This window comes from Ambystoma mexicanum, chromosome 2p (genome assembly GCF_040938575.1).
Source record: "Ambystoma mexicanum isolate Mex_15411 chromosome 2p, UKY_AmexF1_1, whole genome shotgun sequence".
NCBI classification, from domain to species: Eukaryota; Metazoa; Chordata; class Amphibia; order Caudata; family Ambystomatidae; genus Ambystoma; species Ambystoma mexicanum.
Window position 1 is genome coordinate 54,499,702 of NC_090923.1, and position 19,962 is coordinate 54,519,663.

At 47.7% G+C, this 19,962-nt stretch overlaps 1 protein-coding gene across 2 annotated transcripts in view; it reads left to right on the top strand.

Annotated features, from left to right (window-relative positions):
- MTMR14 (myotubularin related protein 14) overlaps positions 1 to 19,962 on the top strand; it is an 840,209-nt gene that overhangs the window by 292,712 nt on the left and 527,535 nt on the right. For both annotated transcript variants that reach the window (XM_069643242.1, XM_069643241.1), the window contains exons 12-13: positions 14,210 to 14,286; positions 15,623 to 15,659. In XM_069643242.1, the coding sequence (XP_069499343.1) occupies positions 14,210 to 14,286; positions 15,623 to 15,659 (114 nt within the window). The remainder of the gene's footprint in view (positions 1 to 14,209; positions 14,287 to 15,622; positions 15,660 to 19,962) is intronic.

The window sequence follows — 19,962 nt, forward strand, 5'->3', positions numbered from 1 at the left end:
ATCCAGGTTGAGGCTTTGTCTGAGAAGTGTGCAGCTGATTTGAGGTGGTGACAAAGAATTTTATGATTAACAAGATCAAAAGCCGCCGAGAGGTCCAGGAGAAGTAGTAGCGCAAGTTTGCCTTTGTCTTTGAGATCTTCGATCTGTGTTTTTAAATCGATAAGGGCAGTTTCAGTACCGTGGCATGGCCGAAACCCTGATTGCCTGAGTCCCAGAAGTTTGTTTGATTCAAGGTATTCTTGAATGTGTAGGTATGCCGCACGGTCAAGGATTTTTAGTAAAAATGGGACAGTGGCGATTGGCCTGTAGTTTGTGGGTATGCTGGGATCCAAGGTAGGTTTTTTTCAGGAGCGGGATGACCCAGGCATCCTTTAGGTTGTCGGGTACAATCCCAGAGCTAAAGGAAGAGTTAATGAGTGTAGTGATGAATGGTGCTAGGTCATGAGCTGCTTCCTTAATGATGGACGCAGGACAGAGATCACCATGGCAGTTGGAAGGTTTAAGGCTGGCCATCTTTTCCACTTCAGGAATGGAGAGTGGAGAGAAGCTAAAAGGAGTCAGAGAATCTGGGATGGAGTGGTTTATAGTAGGTGTAAGGATCGGTAGAGGGTTAGATTGAAGGCTAGTTTGTTGTTGATTTTAATTTGAAGAGTGGCAATCTTGCCTGGGAGAGCCTCTAGGATTTTGGAGTACCAGGTGCTATCTTTGGTACAGGTGTCAGGTGCAGTAACAGGAGTTTCAAGTTCTTTTAGGATTTTAAACAGTTCTTTGGTGTTGGATTTGGCTTGTTCGATGTGTTTATTGTATGTGTCTTTTTTTGCCTGGAGGATGGTTTCCTTGTAATTAAGGGTGGCCAAGAGTTGACACGATTTGTTGGCTGGAGAGTGGTTACTTTTCCAGTGAGATTCCACAATTCGTTTATCTTTGCGTAAAGTTCTAAGCTGGGGTGTGAACCAGGAGTTCAGGTGGGCTCGAGGTTTGGATTTTCTCAGTTTAGAGGGTGCGATGGTGTCTAAGGCTTTAAGCATAGCCCGATTAAAGGCGTCAACCAAGGCCGTGGGGTCAGAGCATGAGAGAGCCTGGTCATTGAGAGCCGGAAGGAGGAGAGGGAGGAGTCTGTCGCATGTGATGATACGTTTATTGCGAGTGGCCGTAGCAGGTGCAATGCTAGGAGAGAGACGGACAGATTTGGACTCGATATTGAATGTAATTAAGTTGTGGTCGGTCCATGAGCACTGTTGGTTGGAGGTGATGTTGATGGGACAATTATGGGCGGCTAGCCAATCAAGGGTTTTACCCTTGTCGTGGGTAGGTTGGTTTATGAACTGTGTGAATCCAGCATTCGTAAGGATATTGTCAATAGTCGTGGCAGCAGTGTCCTTGGGGTCAGAAAGACCTAGGTTGAAATCCCCAAATATCGTGACCTGGGAATTGGTTTTGGCGTTGAGTGATGTTCGATATGTCCTCCGCGAAAGTGGATAGCGGGCCAGGTGGCCGGTAGAGTAGATGGAAGGTGATAGAGTGGTTAGGGGTAACAGCTAATTTAGCTGTCAGTGCTTCCAGAGTGGAAAAGTGGTGCGTGGCAGAGAGGTGGAGGTTTAGGGCATTTTTGTGGATGATGGCAATGCCACCAACTTTGGACTGATTAGAATTACGATCATGTCTGATAATGTTATAGTCTGGAGGGATGGCGAGGGATAGAAGAGGACCTGAGGCAGGATGGAGCCAGGTTTTGGTAATGGCGATAAAGTCAAGGTCGAGGTTGAGGATGAGGTCAGCTACTTCTAGGGCGTGAGCCGAGAGAGATCTGGCATTGATTAACGCACCTTTGATGTTGCTTAAGTTGGGGGGGATTGGAAAGGGATGGTGGAAGATTTGCCGTAAGTGTGGACGGTGTAGGGGTCTGAGGCAGTTTGTTACGATGCGCTGAGTGATGGGAAGCGTGGGTGAGTCGCGAGCCAAGTCTGGCATTTCTCAGGGTGATGGAGCAAGGTATGTTTGGTAAAGGTCTATTAGCAAAGTGTTGGATCCAAAGGGCTGGGTTGTTGAGGTAGGGGTTGGTGTGGTGAGGGTAGGATGGCATAGTTGTGGTGTGATGCAGGTGAAAGTGGAGGACGGGGGCGGTGGTGTGGTTAAGTACGGTCCAACCAGAGTGCAGTATAAGGAGGAGAAAGGTGGGCAGTAATCTAGTGAGTAGGACACTGAAAGTGTACATGGGTGAGTTTATAGCAATTAGACTGTTGGTGAGGGGCATGTTGACCTAGTATAGTGTAGGAGAAAGTGGTCTGATAGTGACCAAGAGGGCGACCATAAGGCACAGCACAATTACAGTGGTCCGTTAGCGGCCATAAGGCACAACACAATTGCAGTGGTCCGTTAGCGACCATAAGGCACAACACAATTACAGTGGTCCGTTAGCGACCATAAGGCACAACACAATTGCAGTGGTCCAATAGCGACCATAAGGTACAACACAGTGGTCCGTTAGCGACCATAAGGCACAACACAGTGGTCCGTTGGCGACCATAAGGCACAACACAGTGGTCCGTTGGCGACCATAAGGCACAACACAGTGGTCCGTTGGCGACCATAAGGCACAATACAGTGGTCCATTAGCGACCATAAGGCACAACACAGTAGTCCGTTAGCGACCATAAGGCATGGTACAATAGCCTTGCAGGTTAGTCAAGACATAAGCTTGGTGAAGGCAGAACACGGAGAGACCCCTATAGTGCTGTGGTAGTAAAGTCAGCTATAGTAAGACGGGTGAGGTCTGTAGTGACCAAATGGCACGACACAAATCGGTGTATAATGATAGCGATCATAGGGTACAGCAATAGTCATAGGTGGATAGTTATTGACCCTGGGGCAGAATACACATCATAGGATACAGCAGGGCAAGGCGGTAGTTAAGCAGATGACGTGGTGCGCATATCGTAATGGGCAGAGGAGTTAGTACGGAATTAAGCACATGCCAAGTTAGAGGTAGGTCAAAGGTAGAATGCTGGTAGGAGATGCTGCCATAGAGATTGTTAGCTGTGCGAGTAGAAATTCTACAGCAGTGATGTACTCACGGGTGGTGACGGCCGATAGCGGGAAGAACACTACTCCTCCGCCTTTGCAGGGGACTTCACTCTGCAAAGCGGCGAACAGGGGCAAACAGGGTCGAATGGCCTTAAGAGGCCTTTGGATGGCCGCCGGCTCTTCCGCCTGCCGGCGGATGTTTGTATTTAAGTATAAATACAAATACACGTTGCCTAGCAACGTAGAGGCGTCTCGGCCTCGTTTCTGTGCCGAATCGCGCCCGACATTTTGAAAAGGTGGATGTCGGCGTGTGCGGCTTTAAAGCGAAGATGGGGGGGCCAAGGGTGCCAGGGAGGCGATGGGGTGCCCAGGCAGGGCAAGATGCAGCATCAGCTGGTGTCTGCGGGCGGGGAGGGCCGGCTGCCGCTCGGATGCAGCGTGCTCCTCGCTGGGATCTCCTCGCCGGGTCCTCGTTCCTGGTGGGTGTGGGGGCTCCTGACCTCTCCACAAGTGGGGTAAGAGTAGCACCTCTCCACAAGTGGGGTAAGAGTAGCACCTAACGCAGAGGAAGCGGATGAGACCGATAATGGGCCAGATGTATTTGTTGAAGAGCATGGGCGATAAGGCAGAGCCCTGTGGAACGCCACAGGTAAGGTGGCATGCGCATGAACAGAAAGGAGGAAGAGAAAGCCCCTGAGTGCAATCAGCCAGGAATGACGAAAACCAGGCTAAAACCTGACCCGCAATCCCAGTCTGAGACAAATGGGTGAGCAGGGTGGAGTGGTCAAGTGTCGAAGGCCGCTGATAGATCTAAGCGTATCAGGGCCCCCACCCCACCAGCATCAACCAGCCTGGCCATGTCATCCTGAACTTAAACCAGCACACATTCCATGCCCCTACCAGGCCTAAAGCCTGATTGGGCAGGGTCAAGCAGTGTAGAAGATTCCAAGAAAGAAGAGATACCGGAGACTTCAAAAGCTTCATAGAAAAAGGAAGGAGAGATGAGCTGGAAATTAGAAAGAAGAGTCCAGTGAAGGTTTTATCAGAAGGGGAATCACTGTGGCGATCTTAGGTTCTGCCAGAAAGACCCCCGTCTGGCAAGATGTTCACCGTCGTAGTAGCTTCCGTAAGTACGTCTACACAAATCTTTCATGACTGCCAATGGAACTACATCAGAGGGGGAGCCTGATTTTATATGCTGTATAGCCCCTGTGACCATTTCCTCAGTGAAAGGCGGAAAAATAGACCACTCTCACTTCACTCGGGCCACCTATGACTGTTAATACTCCTGGATTGATGGCCAAGGAGGACGCTTGGATCGTAGTGCAAATAGCCTCAATCTTTGATATATAAAGAACTGGGACAGAGTCGCAGCGATCCTGAGCGGGACTGATCATAGGAGTACATTTCTCAGAAGAGGACAGATCCACCAACATAAGAGTGGCTTGGACTGGCATAAGGCAGTCTCATTTTTCTGGGCTAAGTAGGATTTTTTGCTTCTAAGTTAGCAGAAAAATAGGAAAATTAACAAACTTTGTATTGTGCTCTAAGATTGTGGTCATAGGCAATGCGCCACTTACGCTCCATTGTCTAAGTTTAAAACGTGCGACCTTTGAGCAGAGTGGTACTTCAAGGCTGAGTAGGGAGCCTACACGGTTGAATAAACCGCAGAAGAACCAGTCTGTCAGCGGCTTGCAGCAGGGAGCAGGACCAGGCGGAAAAAGAAGGATCAGAAGGTGCCTGGTACTTAGTTTTGACCAGTGTAACAAAACCCTGCAAATCTGCAGAGACAGCCACGCTGCCACACCTGCAGTGGGCAGGTTTTGGACTGAACCCAGTTCATTTTAAGTATGCAGGTAACCCGAAAGTGGTCAGACCAAAGTATCGGTTCTGTTGATGGAGCATCCACCAGAGTAACATTTGCCAGCACTAAATCCAATGTATTGCCCAATTTGTGCGTAGGTCCCATAACCATTTGCTGGAGGTCGCGATCAGTTAAGCTAGAAAAAAACTGATCAAGCACAGGGGGCCTAAGGCCGTTCAAATTTAAGTTAAAATCACCCAAAACAATCAGGTGAGCATACTTCAACTGGAGATCAGCCACCAGATCCACAAACGGGTCAAGAAAACCTGCATAAAAGCCAGCAGGGGCGATAAACGATCAGAAGGTGATAGGTTAAATGAGAAATAACACATCTCACCAACAAGGCTTCCATAGCTAAGCCGTGAATGAGGCTAAGCCTGATGACCACCAATTCTGATTTAAAAATTACTGCGACCACACCATCTACTTGTGATGTGGGCTGGTCCAGATTGATTGTACTATAATCAGGGATTTCCTGTACAAGAGCGGGAGCCGAGTTGTCTCAGAGCCACGCCTCAGTAAGGCACAATAAATCTGGGAGACGGTCCGACAGAAGGTCATGAACCTCAGCATGTGCGGGCAAAGATAGAGTATTGAGCAAAATCAGCACTAGATCCATTGGACTCTGTGCCTGAAGAGCAGGTTGTTGCACATTAAGCGATGTTGCTACTTCAGCATCCACCCTCCAATCATTTGGAAACGGTGTCCAAGTGCGTGAGGGACAGGAGCTCCCCTCTAGTAGTGCAGCCTTTCATCCTGCACATCCGTAGCACGAATGGACTCAGACGGGCTTGCCTTAAGTGCACCTTTGGCATGTTGTCGGGCCTGCTGCGCCCGTTGGCTGCGCGGGTGTATGCACCGGCAAATAAGATGTGGAGCCCAGCTGCGAGTGAGGTGGGAGCCGCCCACTCGAAGGAAGGAAGGAAAAAGAGGACTGTCCGCAGCAGTGGTGTCCGAGAGGAAAGTAAATCGCACAATGTAAGCCCAAGGTAATTCAATATATTCGTAAAAACGTTACAGCACCTAAGATGCAATTAGTAAAATCAGTTTGCCAAACTAAGTGATCTGTAAAATGGTGGTCCTGAGAAGGACAACCTCACCAACTCCCCACAGGCGTATGCATCAACACCTAAGATGCCGAGCCCAGCTGAGTGAGGTGGGAGCCACCCACTCGAAGAAAGGAAAGAGGAGCACTCCCTCAGCTGCTCCTGGGCTGGCTGAACTGTCAAAGGACAACACTGTTTCCCTTTTAACAGTTCCGTTCCCCAGCCGCACCTGCTCACTGAGCCATGCAAAGCGGGGGTCGTTTTGCTTTGCGAGCCTTGCATAGCTCACTGGAAATGCTGACTGGGGCACTGCATGTCTGTGTGTGCAAGGGGGAGCGCCTGTGCCTCCTCGCACATGGGGACAGAGCAACCTGGAGCAGGGCATTTCAGCACCCACGCGCAGGCCCCTAAAATAAGCTGTTTTATTTAAATATGTGTATGGATGGGGAAATTATTATTATGAGTGAGTGTATGGTGATGGGTGCTCGTATGAATGATGGTGATTGCTGTTTGTTTTGGTCCATTGAGCTGATTTTGGCGAGTAGGGGGTAGAGGGTGAGAAATACCATGCTTTCCTCCTCGGCCTCCCAGCGCAAGTTACAAACTATTTGGCTTTATACTAATTTCTCCTTTTTTAAAATATGCTCTAAAATGCAACTTTTTAACACATTATCCCATTGGGGGAGGAGGGGCAGGAGGATAAACCTGCCTTGAACCCCCCCCTTAATTGGTTTGGGGCCCTTCACTGTGCTCTGTCGCTATGGCATTTTTGTGGGAAATATTTATGCCCCCAGAATTGCCCCTCCACTTAAATTCACCAGCTGCCACTTGCCCAAGTACTGTTGTGAAATGGGTGTGGGGGGGGAAAGCCCACGAACTGTGGCGGGAGCAGGATGGCCGGGAGCACTGGGATGATGGGGAGAACACAGGGTCTGTGATGGGGTGGGGAGAGCCCAGGGACTGGGTAGGAGTGGGAAGAGGAAGCCCATCGACTGTGATGGGAGCAGGTGGGGGAGCACAAGGACTATACTGGGAGTATGGTGCGGTGACGGCATGCAATAGTTCATAGCCATTTGTACATACTGTCCATTTGACATTTTTTGGGGTGCTCTGCCTGCACAAATTTTGCTCAGGTGGGGCCCAGGCCAAAGGTTATTGAAGACCACTGCCCTAGGAGGAGGGTTAACTGGACGAAAGGGCTCCCAATCACAGCAGCACCACAAAGCTACACGAGCAATTCAGGATCTGCAGCCAGAACCTGGTCACTGGATTACTTCATGAAGACAGGACCCTGGAAGGACTTTTGAAGTAAGGATCAACAGACAAGAGTTTCTTTGCATCTGGATTCGGTTCTGTGGTTTTTGTACCCTTTTCAGGAGCCAGAAGAAGATTGAATATCGCTGGTCATATTCTTGTCGTTTGCAAGGGCCAGCACTCTGGTGAGGGGACTTTTCGGACTCTATTCACATCTTTCGAGGTCCAGCAGAATGCCCACAAAGGTTCAGCAGAGTTCGGAATCCAGAAGACTGTGCACTGCACAATGGCTCAAATTTCCAGGGTTTTGGGGTATTGCAGCCCAGCAAGGTCGCAGCACGACTTGGATGGCACAGAATGCAGGTCTAGTGGGTCTTCCCCAGGTGCTGGGTCGGGGTCCTTTTCGGAGTCCCCAGGTCGATTGCAAGGGAGGGCAACAGCAGGCTTTGGTTACACACCAGGCTCTACGGTCGCTTGAAATAGTCTCAGCCGCATTTTCTTCATCTTGCTCTTCGCTTTCGGTTCCAGTGGTGGACTACCTCTTCAGCTTCCAGGAATCGGACTTTTATGCAGGAACCCAGCCAATCAAACAGCCATGCAACATTCAAACTTTCAGGACAGCCAGCCTCTCAGTTTGAAATGGATTCTCGCAGTCAGGCTGGAAGACAAAAGGGTGCAAAGTTTTGGACTCCTTCCTTACTTCCTGCTTTCAGACACTCTGGAGCACGGCCGGGGAATCCACAGGATTCCTGCCAAAGATGAAGTTGGCACAAAGGATTTTTCTGCACAGGATGTCTGGATGGAACAAGTAAGGACAAGGAACACAAAAATGGTGAAAGACTAGGGCCATTTTGGTAAAATGAGCCCCCATGGGTGCCTTTACCGGAGCTGTGGAAACACCCCACGGTAAAGGTGCATTGAATTAGTTAGTTTCACTGCCACCAGCCATAAAGGTTAAGCTTGTCCCTGTAACATAAATGTTAGTTGAAAGAAGATGGTGGATACCTCTCCCGAGCACTCCTCTATTGGACTGACCACTCTCTTCTATCAACTCACCTGAAGCTCTGCTCTCCTCTGGCAGCAACTCACCCACACAGCCATTCGGCTTCAAGGTCACCAGACCAATGAAGAAAGTCACAGTGGCTGCCTTAGCCTCCACCTACTCTCCTCCCATTCCTGCGGCTGACTCCCACCCTGACACAGCTCTCACAATCCTGAATCTCTCGATCCCCAACACTCTTGATATTCATGCGCCGTCACGAGGGTAAGACTGAAGCCTTCCAAAAAGTGAAACGCTTGGTATGACTCCGACCTGGCTGCCCTCAAACGCAAATACAGGGCAGCTGAGCGGAAATGGAATTAGTCTAGTGGCCCATCTGACAAACTGGCCTGCAGCCTCCTTCAAAGGCAATATAGACTCTGTATCTGCTCTAAAAAGAATATTTATTCAAGCCCACATCTCTCAACATATGCGGCCAAACTAAAGTCTGCAAGTTACTGGCCAATCCTGTAGCAGCCTCCTCCTGTCACTCTCACCTAGGACCTCTGCTCGGCCCTGGCAGCACACTTCACCACAAAGCCCAAGACCTCCCTCTCTCTCTCTCCCTCTCTCTATCTCCCTCTATCTCCCTCTCGCTCTCTCTCTCCCTCTCTCTCTCCCTCTCTCTCTCCCTCTCTCTCTCCCTCTCTCTCTCCATCTCTCTCTCCCTCTCTCTCTCTCTCTCCCTCCCTCTCCCTCTCTCTCCCCCTCTCTCTCCCCCTCTCTCTCCCCCTCTCTCTCCCCCTCTCTCTCCCCCTCTCTCTCCCCCTCTCTCTCCCCCTCTCTCTCCCCCTCTCTCTCCCCCTCTCTTCCCCTCTCTCTTCCTCTCTCTTCCTCTCTCTTCCTCTCTCTTCCTCTCTCTTCCTCTCTCTTCCTCCCCCTCTCTTCCTCCCCCTCTCTTCCTCCCCCTCTCTTCCTCCCCCTCTCTTCCTCCCCCTCTCTTCCTCCCCCTCTCTTCCTCCCCCTCTCTTCCTCCCCCTCTCTTCCTCCCCCTCTCTTCCTCCCCCTCTCTTCCTCCCCCTCTCTTCCTCCCCCTCTCTTCCTCCCCCTCTCTTCCTCCCCCTCTCTTCCTCCCCCTCTCTTCCTCCCCCTCTCTTCCTCTCCCTCTCTTCCTCCCCCTCTCTTCCTCTCCCTCTCTTTCTCTCTCTCTTTCTCTCTCTCTTTCTCTCTTTCTCTCTCTCTTTCTCTCTTTCTCTCTCTCTCTCTTTCTCCCCCCCCCCCGATGGGGTCGCCAGACAAGTCCGGTCTTTGACAGCCTCATCCAAGCAAGTTGACCCCTGCCCTTCCAAATCATTGAGGACAACATGGACTCCCTCGCACCAGCCTTGGCCGACCTTTGCAACTTCTCCTTTTCCACTGGCGTTTTCCCAACTGCTCTCAAGCACTCCCTTCTCAAACCCTCTGCTGACCCGTCCATTCTATCAAACTACTACAATATCTCAATCACTCCTTTCCTGGGCAAACTCCTGGAGAAGCTGGCTATCAGTTGCTTCCACGATCATCAGTCTTGCTTTACAGCATCCAGAGGCATGGAAACTGCTCTCCTGAACACCCGTGAAGACATGCTCTCAAATCTTGACACTAACACTCCCTCTGTCCTCATTCGCCTTGATCTTTCCTCCGCTTTTGACACGGTCAACCACAACATCCGGATCTTGCGGCTTCGTGACACCCTGGGAATCACAGGTCAGGCTTTGGCTTGGTTAACCCATTTTTTTTTTTTTTCTCCGACCACTCCTCCCAGTTCGAACTTGGTGCCTTTCTCTCAACCAGCAGCGTTTCCCAGGGTTCTAACCTATCACCCTGGTTCGTCAACGCCTACATAGCTTCCCTGGCACAGGTGATTGTCACTTTCACCTCTAATTTTCAGTGTTATGCGGATGACACGCATCTATCCTTCAGGCTACCGTTGGCTACCACTCATACCTGACTGACTGCCCGCTATTCAGTCATGGTGTGCTGCAAACAATCTTTGTCTCATTGCCAGTAAAACCGTGATTGTTTGCATTGGGACACCTGCTTCCGCTTTCCACTCTCTGGTTGGCCTCCCCTTGGCCTAGCGCCCAACCCCACCTGCGAGGCCAAAAACCTTAGGGTTGTCTTCGACTCAACTCCCCTTCTCACATTTCTGACAACTCTAGAAAGTCGATCAACTGCACCTCCTCAGAGGCACTCTACAGTTTCTCACTTTCCCTCAGCGGCTCACTGTCTCCAGAGCCGTGGTTCTCTCCAGGCTGGACTACTGCAACAGCCTCTTCCTCAAACTCTCTGCGCCCTCCCAAACTCATCCAGAACAGAACGCGTGACTTATCCTTGGCCTCAAGCCCAGGGACTGCATCCCTCCAGCGCTATAATCTTTCTGGGGCCTGGGACCTACCTACCTGCAACATTGACTACCTAAATACTGCTGCTCTCGAGCCCTCAGCTCATCTACCTGCAACCTTCTGCGAGTGAGCCTGTTCTCCAAGCGGATATTTGGAGGGAGATCCCTTTCCTCAGCAGGTCCCTCACTTCCACCCTCAGTCTTGAGCCTTGATACGCTTAAGTTCCGGAAACTCCAAGACCTTCCTCTTCTTCTCTCACCCTACCCTGTTAACCTAGCTCTCTGCTCTTCCTCATCTCCCTCCTTTCCACACAGCTTACTGACTGGTCGTCTGGTGTACCTTAGAGTCTCTCAGGTCCCAGGCACCCCTGCTAGTCCTTTTTGCACTTGCCCCAGGGCAACCCACATCCTACTGCACTTGTAAAACCGTGAGAGCTTTTCACGCCACACTTCACCAGTCTCTACCGTGTGGGTGCACTTGGTCCCCTGCCTCTCCCTTGCCCTTACCGCACTTGCACAATCTTTATACAGCCCTGTCGGAAGATCGCTCGGTCTGTCCTCCCTTGTCTTCACCCCTTAATGTGCAGTTGAGAAAGCTGCAGAATCGCTGACAGGCCTATTTGCTGCATCTAAACTGTTAAATGTATCGCTTTCACTTAATCTGCCTGTACAGCCCGTTCTAGTCTACTTTCAAGGGGCTATGAGCGACTTGGTTTTTCCCTGTGTTCCTTCCCTCCTTGAGCGCTTTGAAACACTTGTCTGTGTATAGGCGCTATATAAATGAACATTACCATATCATTCATAAGGTGGAAATTGGTGACACACTACTCAGCAGGTTCGCAGATCTGCTTCTGAAAAGCCAGAAAAACTAGAGTGCAAAATACCGGTAAACCACAAAAGTCACTACTTAATGGCTCGTTGGGGCCGGTCCACCAATCACAACAGGGCCTGAGAACAAGGGGAGCGGGGGGGGATTCTGGTTGTAAGCTAGTCTGGTTGGCTAGTAGAACTGCCACGAGGGCCACCCCACTAGGCGGAGACAATGAAAACCAATATGGAAGCTGCCATATGGGCTCATAGAGCCCACATGGTCTGTGTTCTGGAGGATTGCCCAGAGCGATGGCACAGGTTGAGATTAATTCTAAACCTTCCAGCCATCACTTTTTATTTTGCTTTAGCCACCCTGAGTGGGACTGCTGTCTCCAGATGTAGGACCCGTTCCTGCTAGACCTAGAGACCAAAGCTCTTCCCTGTGGATGAAAGACAGCTGTCCTTGTACAGAAGGAATGTGACCTAGTAATTTGTGCTGACTACTGCTGTTGGGGGTGGGACCAAGCCTGATTTGCAGATCTTTCCCCTTTCTCTAATGGCTTGGTAGGCAAGAACGATCGCCTGGAGGGGTTGCCCAGACTAAGGCCTGACGTTAAGATGAATTCTAAATTTCCAGCCGTTGCCCCATTTGTTTTGATTTTTCCCAAATGGTCAGAACCACCATTTTAAGCCTATCTCATCCTTGCTCTGATGGAAAGTAAACCTTGCATTACAAAATGGTTGAGAGCAGGTCTTCAAAAAGATGCATTTGTAAACTATTGGCTACCAAAAGGAAATATTTCTACCAATGCCGCAATACAGTTTGCACATCTACCAAATGGGAAGTACAGCTGCCACCAACCTTATACATTAAACAATGTAGAGTCATTGAATCACCCTAGGACAATACCTGGGTGCTCGGAAAGTGCACCTGGAATGGGCAGCCTTATGGGTGACCCAGGACAGTTGGGGAGGACGTCGGTGGAAGTCACATTAACCCCAAATTGGGTCGGATCCAAAAAGGTGGGAGAAAACCTAAAAGTTGTAGTCCCTAAAGGGGACCCTGAAATCTCAAATTAGTCTTCACAGCTGAGATGCCGTGTCTCGTTGAATTGGCACCAAATTGTAAGGAGGCAACACATTTGGTGTCCTTTTCAATGGGCTTTGGGACTGTGCATGGGGAAGGGGGGGGGAACACATGCCTTCAACACCAGGTTACACGCAAGATGTTTAGACAAAGTTCCTTAACATGCTTTCCCCCAGATGCCATCTTTTTGGCTCCATTGCAGAGTAGTTCTTGGATAAGGGCAAGGTCTTCAAACCTACAGTGTAATCATTAGAATTGTCCAGTCAACAGCGCCCTCCCTCCCCTTTCAGGCAGTATGTCTTTCCAGTGGGAACTGTTTCCTACCAAAGAGTGTTTTGATTTGTTGTAGAGGGTAGCAGAGGAAGACCTGGGAGTCAAATAGATTGTCTGAATGATCTTCTTGATGGAAGGAAAACAGAGGGCGGAGCTGCAAACACTAAGGTTTAAAGTATTTCAAAGTAAAGGGGGTCGAATCCTGCCACTTTTGAGTACAGTATGCCGGGATGAGGTCCAAGTTGGTAGTAAAGTCTTAGAGTGGAAAGACTATTCCCAGATTGCTGAGTGTTAGAGGAAATTTGGTTGTAGATTTTGAAAGGAATAAGCTTAATGAGTTTGAGAACCTGGGGTTGACCACTATCCAAAATAGCCAGGGACTCCTGACACTGTTTTATTTGAATGCTGTGCTTGGATGTGTATCAAAGAACGAGTCCTAGATATGTTTCATATAAACTCATAGACCCTCTAGGCATTTATCCTTTATCTCGGAAGGATAGCTTGGGGGCAACATGCTCGTCTTGGAAACAGGAGCAACACAGGTTCGATGCCCGGGTGTGCGCTTAGAAACCTCTGGGTAGTAAGCAAGTTATAAACAACCCATACAGTTCAAAGGTTTTCACACAGATAATTGTAACATTCATTTTACGTGGTTAGTTGATCGGCCATATGTGTACGTAATCACAGGAGACCTGGGTGTTGGTGAGACCATTCTAATGAGGCTTAATAATACTTAATATAGGCTTACATTTGGGGTTTGTTCGAATTTTTTTGGATCCCATAGGCCTCAATGAATTCTTAGTTCTGAGACTACTTGTACATTCACCACAGCTTTTGCTATAGTGGACCTTTACAGGCTTTTCTGTTTCAGAAATGTGCTGGATTGGTGTGTGGAGCGCACATGCTTTTTTAAAGCAATACTTTTGGAGTTTTATCAAGTAGGCCCTGCATCTGGAACATGGTTGGCATAACCTAGTTCCTTATGAGATCAGACTGCGGGAGAGCAGATTGCAAGAGTAGGGAAACATTACCTTTAAGCAGATTTATGTACTCGCCATTCCTCTTTCACAACACACCACCCACCATCCTAGCCTAATGTCCTGCTCCAATCTTACCAGATGGGGAAGGAAGTCTGTGTGGCCTGCATCTGGTTCACTGTCATGCGATTTTAGAGGAGATAAATCCTCACGGTATACCTGTGCTCAGCCTACAGAATACCGTTTGAATCCGGACAAGACTCGCTCAGCTCTTCATCCTTCGGTAACCGAAAAAGTATCTTTTTAAAAGTAGATAAGCATGTGTGAGAGTATCCAGGATTGCATGCGATGAAAACTGGGTATTCATGTTCTATATGGGGGTGGGCTGAAATATGAAGGGATAGTTTGTGTAAGGAAAGTCATTCTCATCCAGTTGAGATGTAGCGCAAGGACTAGGAGTACTACAATCCCTTCTTGAAGGTATTGTTCTGACATTCTCTTGCCTTTTGCAGGATGGGATGGTTCATGCAACCTTGGAGCCTGCTGAGATATTGTACCTGACGGTGGCCTATGACTGGTTTCTCTTTGGGTATGTACTGTGCCATCTTGATTTTGGCAATTTGGTGACTGACTTGCACAATGTTGTGGGCCTGATTGGGTGTAAGGAGTGCTTGAAGGGTCCACTTGTGTGGTCATGATGGAAATCCATAGTTAAAATGTGTGCACTAATTTGCACTCTTTCTCAAACGTGAATTCTTAAGACTTTCACTAGTTGCTTCTCTTGATACCTATAGATGTCTCTGGAGAAGGTTAGCTGCCAAAAAGGAGCCTTCTTTTAGAATGTCACCATAGCAAATTTGTTTCACTTCTTTATGGGTTTAGTATTCTTCAGCTCAACAGGTTTGAAGGATAATATTAAACACTACATGCCCTTTACAAAGCATTGCTTTTCAAGTGCCAATCCAGGCTTCCGCCTTTTAACTGCTTGCTGCCCTTCAGAATCCTTTAGTATTTTGTCACACTAATAAACTAGCAATTATGGTCTGACCTATGTGCAGCTCCTAGCTGCCTTACAGCTTTTAACCTTTTGTCGCGTGTATCCACACTCCCTCCAGTTACAACCTAACTTGTGATCGTCATCTGCCCTTGGTTTCTTTCTTTTTGCTTGTAGGTATCTTGCTTCCTTATTGCCTGAGCCCTGTCCACCATTATTAGTTCCCTGCCCTGTTGTGTATTGATCCCTTGTGATCTGTTTCCCTCATGGTAAGTGCCAATGCACGTATACCTCTGCCATATGCTCTTTATCCTCCCCAAAACATGGATAAGTAGAAGTCTATGTGGGCTTTGAAATGGACCCCCCCTCCACCAAAGCACTTGGAAGGTCTTATATTCTGCATACTCTGAGAGTAAAGCAATTAATGCTTTTTCTGCCTTATATTCTGCATACTCTGAGAGTAAAGCAATTAATGCTTTTGCTGACTTATATTCTGCATACTCTGAGAGTAAAGCAATTAATGCTTTTGCTGCCTTATATTCTGCATACTCTGAGAGTAAAGCAATTAATGCTTTTGCTGCCTTATATTCTGCATACTCTGAGAGTAAAGCAATTAATGCTTTTGCTGCCTTATATTCTGCATACTCTGAGAGTAAAGCAATTGATGCTTTTGCTGCCTTATATTCTGCATACTCTGAGAGTAAAGCAGTTAATGCTTTTGTACAAAGGGGGAGACGGTTGCTTCCTGTTTTGTATTTTTTGGTGGCAGATTGCTTTTTATTGTAGTGTGCATTCACCTGCACTGTAGTTCACGCTTTTGTACCTGAAAGTGATAGTCTGTAAATCTCGGCTCCTGTATCATCTTGTACTTGTGAGCAAGTTTGATTACTCTGATACCTGGTCTATTTGTAAAATATTTCTGATCTTGTAGGCACATGCTTTGTGACAGACTTGTCAAAGGTGAAGAGGTAAGTTTGTTTTTTTCATTTATCTTGATACTCGACATTTTCCTTTGCATTGTCACCTAAACGCTTGCACGACAAATAGTGAAGCACATCATAGCATATGGCTTTCCTCACATCCTCCCGGCTGTTTATCGAATAAAAAAAATAAGAATGACTTCATTTTGTGGTGTTTTGTATGGTAATTCTATTTATATATTGTGCACTCTGTTGGCAACTGCACTCCATTTATTTCATGAATCTGGGGGTGTTTCAAAGGGATTGGAAGTGGGGTGCAGGAGGAATGATCACACTATTTACAAATGTTCAGTGCCTGCTTCGGTAGGTTACCAGTCATTTCTGTTTCTGCCAAAGTCCATTTCAAGGTGAGTATGCTGGAAAGTTGAGCTTTCAGTGGCAGGATCTTAACCACTTGACTGCAGGTGCCTAGAATAATTACGGAATTCAGGACAAACATACTTGCCCTTAGCATTTAAGGGGTTAATGGATACATTCCTCCCACAGATTTATTCCTCCTCAGATGCAGCTTGGTCTGGAAAATGTTATAAGCTCCACCAGTTGGTTGGTGCTTTGCAACTCTCCAGTACACTGTACCATTTTATGACTTGCGGTACAGTTATTCTTTTTTGGCATTTTCAGGTCTCCATGTGGACACTAGAGACCCTTTTGGGCGCCCATTCCATCTTCAAAGGATATCCAAGCAGGGTCCTACTTTAGTCACTAACTCACTAACTTCACATCACAAATGATTTTCCATTAAAACCATCTGTTCCATTGTGGGGAAGCGTTGGGACTGAATACCATTTTTGGTATTCTATGGACCCACTTTGTGGATCCCTTAAACTTTCTTTTTCGCTGGCTTTCTTTTTTTACATACGTTTTTGTGGACAGAGTACTTCTGAAGGCTCCCTACAACTTGTTTGATTCTGCTTTGTTTTGGTCATACAACCACCTCATTAAGTCGAAACCAACCCCAGAGAATAGGCAAGGGTTAAGTAAATGTGATTAGCATGACAGCTGGCAATGTTGTATCATGAACTTAAATTCTAGCATATAATCCAATGAGGGTTTACCTGTGTATCTCCAAAATAGGAGCTCTGAGACACGACTGCATACCTGAGCTATCCAACTAACTTTTGTCTGCCTTTGCAGAGACGAGCTGCATCCCTGGTACAGGCATGGGCGGTTTTAGTTTTGTTCGACCTAGCCTCCTTCAACCCACCCCCCCTTTTACAAACGGGACTATAGTGAGGGGACTCCTGGTAGCCCTAGTAAAGGCACAGGCAGCCCTGTCCTCCCCTCAACCTCCATCCACCGCTCCCCCGCCCCCATGCCTTATGGCAGCACCTACAAAAGGAGGCCCTTGTTTCTGTTTGTGATATTTTTAATATGCAGTACCTCCCTCAAACCACTTCAGCAGTCTCCCAATCCCCACACCAGGAATGCTGCAGCACAGTTCAGTGCCAGCAGAGGCACGTGAAACTTTTATTTTTGGCATTTGGTTTTACTGGCTATACCTATGCCTCTTTCTCCCAACGGATCCACCTTTTCTACCCTACCCCACCCCAAATGGAGTATTCACCTTCTTCCCAGGGGAGCCACCCCTTCTGAGGCTAGAGAGGTGAGCCAGTTCAGCCCCGCATGACCCTCCCTAGCGGGGTCTACACAAGTGGTACCTTACTGGTAGTTATGGTGTTCCACACTCCCACCCTCCGCACTCCAACCAGGGAGAAGGATTCCTTCCCACAAGGAACTCCCCATGCAAACTACCTTAATGGCATATATATATGGGCATATATGGGTCTATAAAACGAGGAATAAAAAAACCTTAGTTCCATTGGCTTCAGGCAATGCTGGCTACATTAAGAACCTGAAGCAAGGAGGACTGATTTTAACAGACTGTATGTTACTAAGACTTGTGGATCAGGAAGAGATCCATACACAGGGGAGGCCCTGCCAGCTTGTGCGGCCTTGGCGGGGCAGAGCAGAATCGAGCTGCAGAGCCGACAGCAATCGGAAGCAAAAAATACCATGTGAAGAAGTCTGGGATCCGGCTAAACCAGCAATGGTTGAACTGTTGCTTGAAAGGAGGTGCGTCCAAGCTGGTGGTGTGACCACAAACACCATGGTGGTCCGGGCGCCTGTAGAACTATGCCGACACCAGCGGGAACACTTTAACCCTCCCGTCAGCGAGCGGTCGCTGTACCATGCCCTGCACAGATGCCAAGAACATCTGTGCAGGGCTGAAGGCCGATGTGGAGGGAAAAGGAAGGTACCAGGGATATTTTCCGAAGGGGGAGGCTGCTGGGGAAAGTTAAGAAAAGTGACAAGGTATTCAGTTTAGAACACCGAAAAGTTCCAAAGTTGTTTGGTATAAAATACCTATGAAAACTAAATGTAACTTGCTGACTGACACTTTGAGCAAATCGGAAAGTCTCCTTTGGGAAGGTGAGGAGAAACCCTAGAGTATACGCAAACCAAAGTGGAAATCCTTTAAAGAGAGAATGTGAGAAATGTAGTGCATCACAAAAATATCTAGAAGCAAGAAAGCAGAAACCCAACACTTCATTGAGAACACAGGGGTGTAGGTGTTGCTTCCCTGGACAAAAAAACTAGAGATTTTGAACGGAGGAAGGACTGTAAGAGAAAATCACCAGAAGGCTATTAAAGCGATCCCTCACCTCTGAGACATCGTATCTACCAAGTATGGAACATTAAACCCATGAGCCTCATACAGGTGTTTATCATTAAGACGAGGAAAATTAAAGCAGCTCACCTTTGTGAACTGGTGTCTGAAAAGTGACTGATAATGTTGATGAAAAATCAAACCAAGCCCACCCTGCAGAGAAGTTGAAGAGATGAAGACGGCCGGAGGGCAGCAAGGAAGAGTTGAGACATTCCTTTGGGCCATTTTGTTTTGTACTTGGTGGTAGGGTCGGGGTAGATTTAGGTTTTGGACTGTGTTTGTTTTTGATCTGACATCCTAATGACCACTGTGCACCTAGTTTTGATAGGGAATATCCCTACAGTAACAAGGCAAGATAGGCATTCTCTTATTTTAAATGAAAGTTAGATAAAGGTCCTAAGTGTGTCTCACTCCTTCTTCTGACCCAACCCATACACCACCTTCCTTTCATTACACTACTCTGCACCACTCCCTTTACCACCAACCCATTCTGTCCCATTTAACTACTCTACAGCCAATCCAGACCTCTATCCCCACAATCCCATCAAACCAATCTCATCCCTGCCTGGTGAATCCCATCTTGGTTCATCCTGAAAATCACCATGCATGCGATTCAACCATGTTTTCAAATTGATGTTTGGTGACATGTAACATTAGTAATGCAAGTTATTTCTTGTATACTGTGCACATCACTGCCATAGTAGTCTTAAAATACCAAGCTGTGTCTGTAGAGATGAATAGTGACCCCACACAGTGTGTCTGCCAGACAGGTGCTTTCTAGTGTGAAGAAGTTGCGGGTTAAAGATGACCAAGGGAATTGTGGGGTGGGGGGATAAAGGTATAGACTTAACTCACAACATATTTGGAAACTACTTTAAGTGTTTTCAGCTTTTGACCAGAAGAAAAACGATGGTACAAGAACTTCACTGATTGGCTTGCAGAGCGTTCATGGATACTATTAGTGTGGTGGTAGTATTACATGAAGTCATGATGTGGAGTTGAAACCTCTGTACACCTATTTATTTCCACAATTTCGATTTGTCATGTTCTACATCTGCAAGTGCTAAGTTTACAATTACAGGGTAAGTAGAGCTGAAGAAGTTACAGAATTCTTACCTAAAGTAAAACAAATTAACTGCAAACCCCAAATCTTCTGGCTCTGCCAGACCTTGTTCTGATTTGCTGCCCAAGTAGCCCATATGGCTATCGGGCAACAGTGTTTTCCAATCACCCAGTTTTGATTACAGGGTGATTTGATCGCTCTTTAGATTTAGTGTGCTGGTTGCACCTGCAGTTCTGTGTACACCAAGGTGCAGTAGATTTTGCTTTTGCTAGATCAGTAGCCAAATGGATCTGCATTGTAGCTTTTGGGTTCTAATGCTTTTTCTGCTAAATCCTGTTGCAAGCTTTTTTTTTATTTTTAAGGCCTTTCTATTGGAGCCACAGAGCAGCCTTAAAATGGCTGTTTCCTGACTTGTGCTTACCCTGAAACCAAGCCTTCACCCTCCAGTAACTTTTAAACTTGGTTGCGTTAGCTCTTTTATTGCACCATTTGTCCAATTCACCACCTTTTGGGGGTGGACCTATGTGGTGGGTAATTTGTAGGGCAGTCGTAGTTGGCAG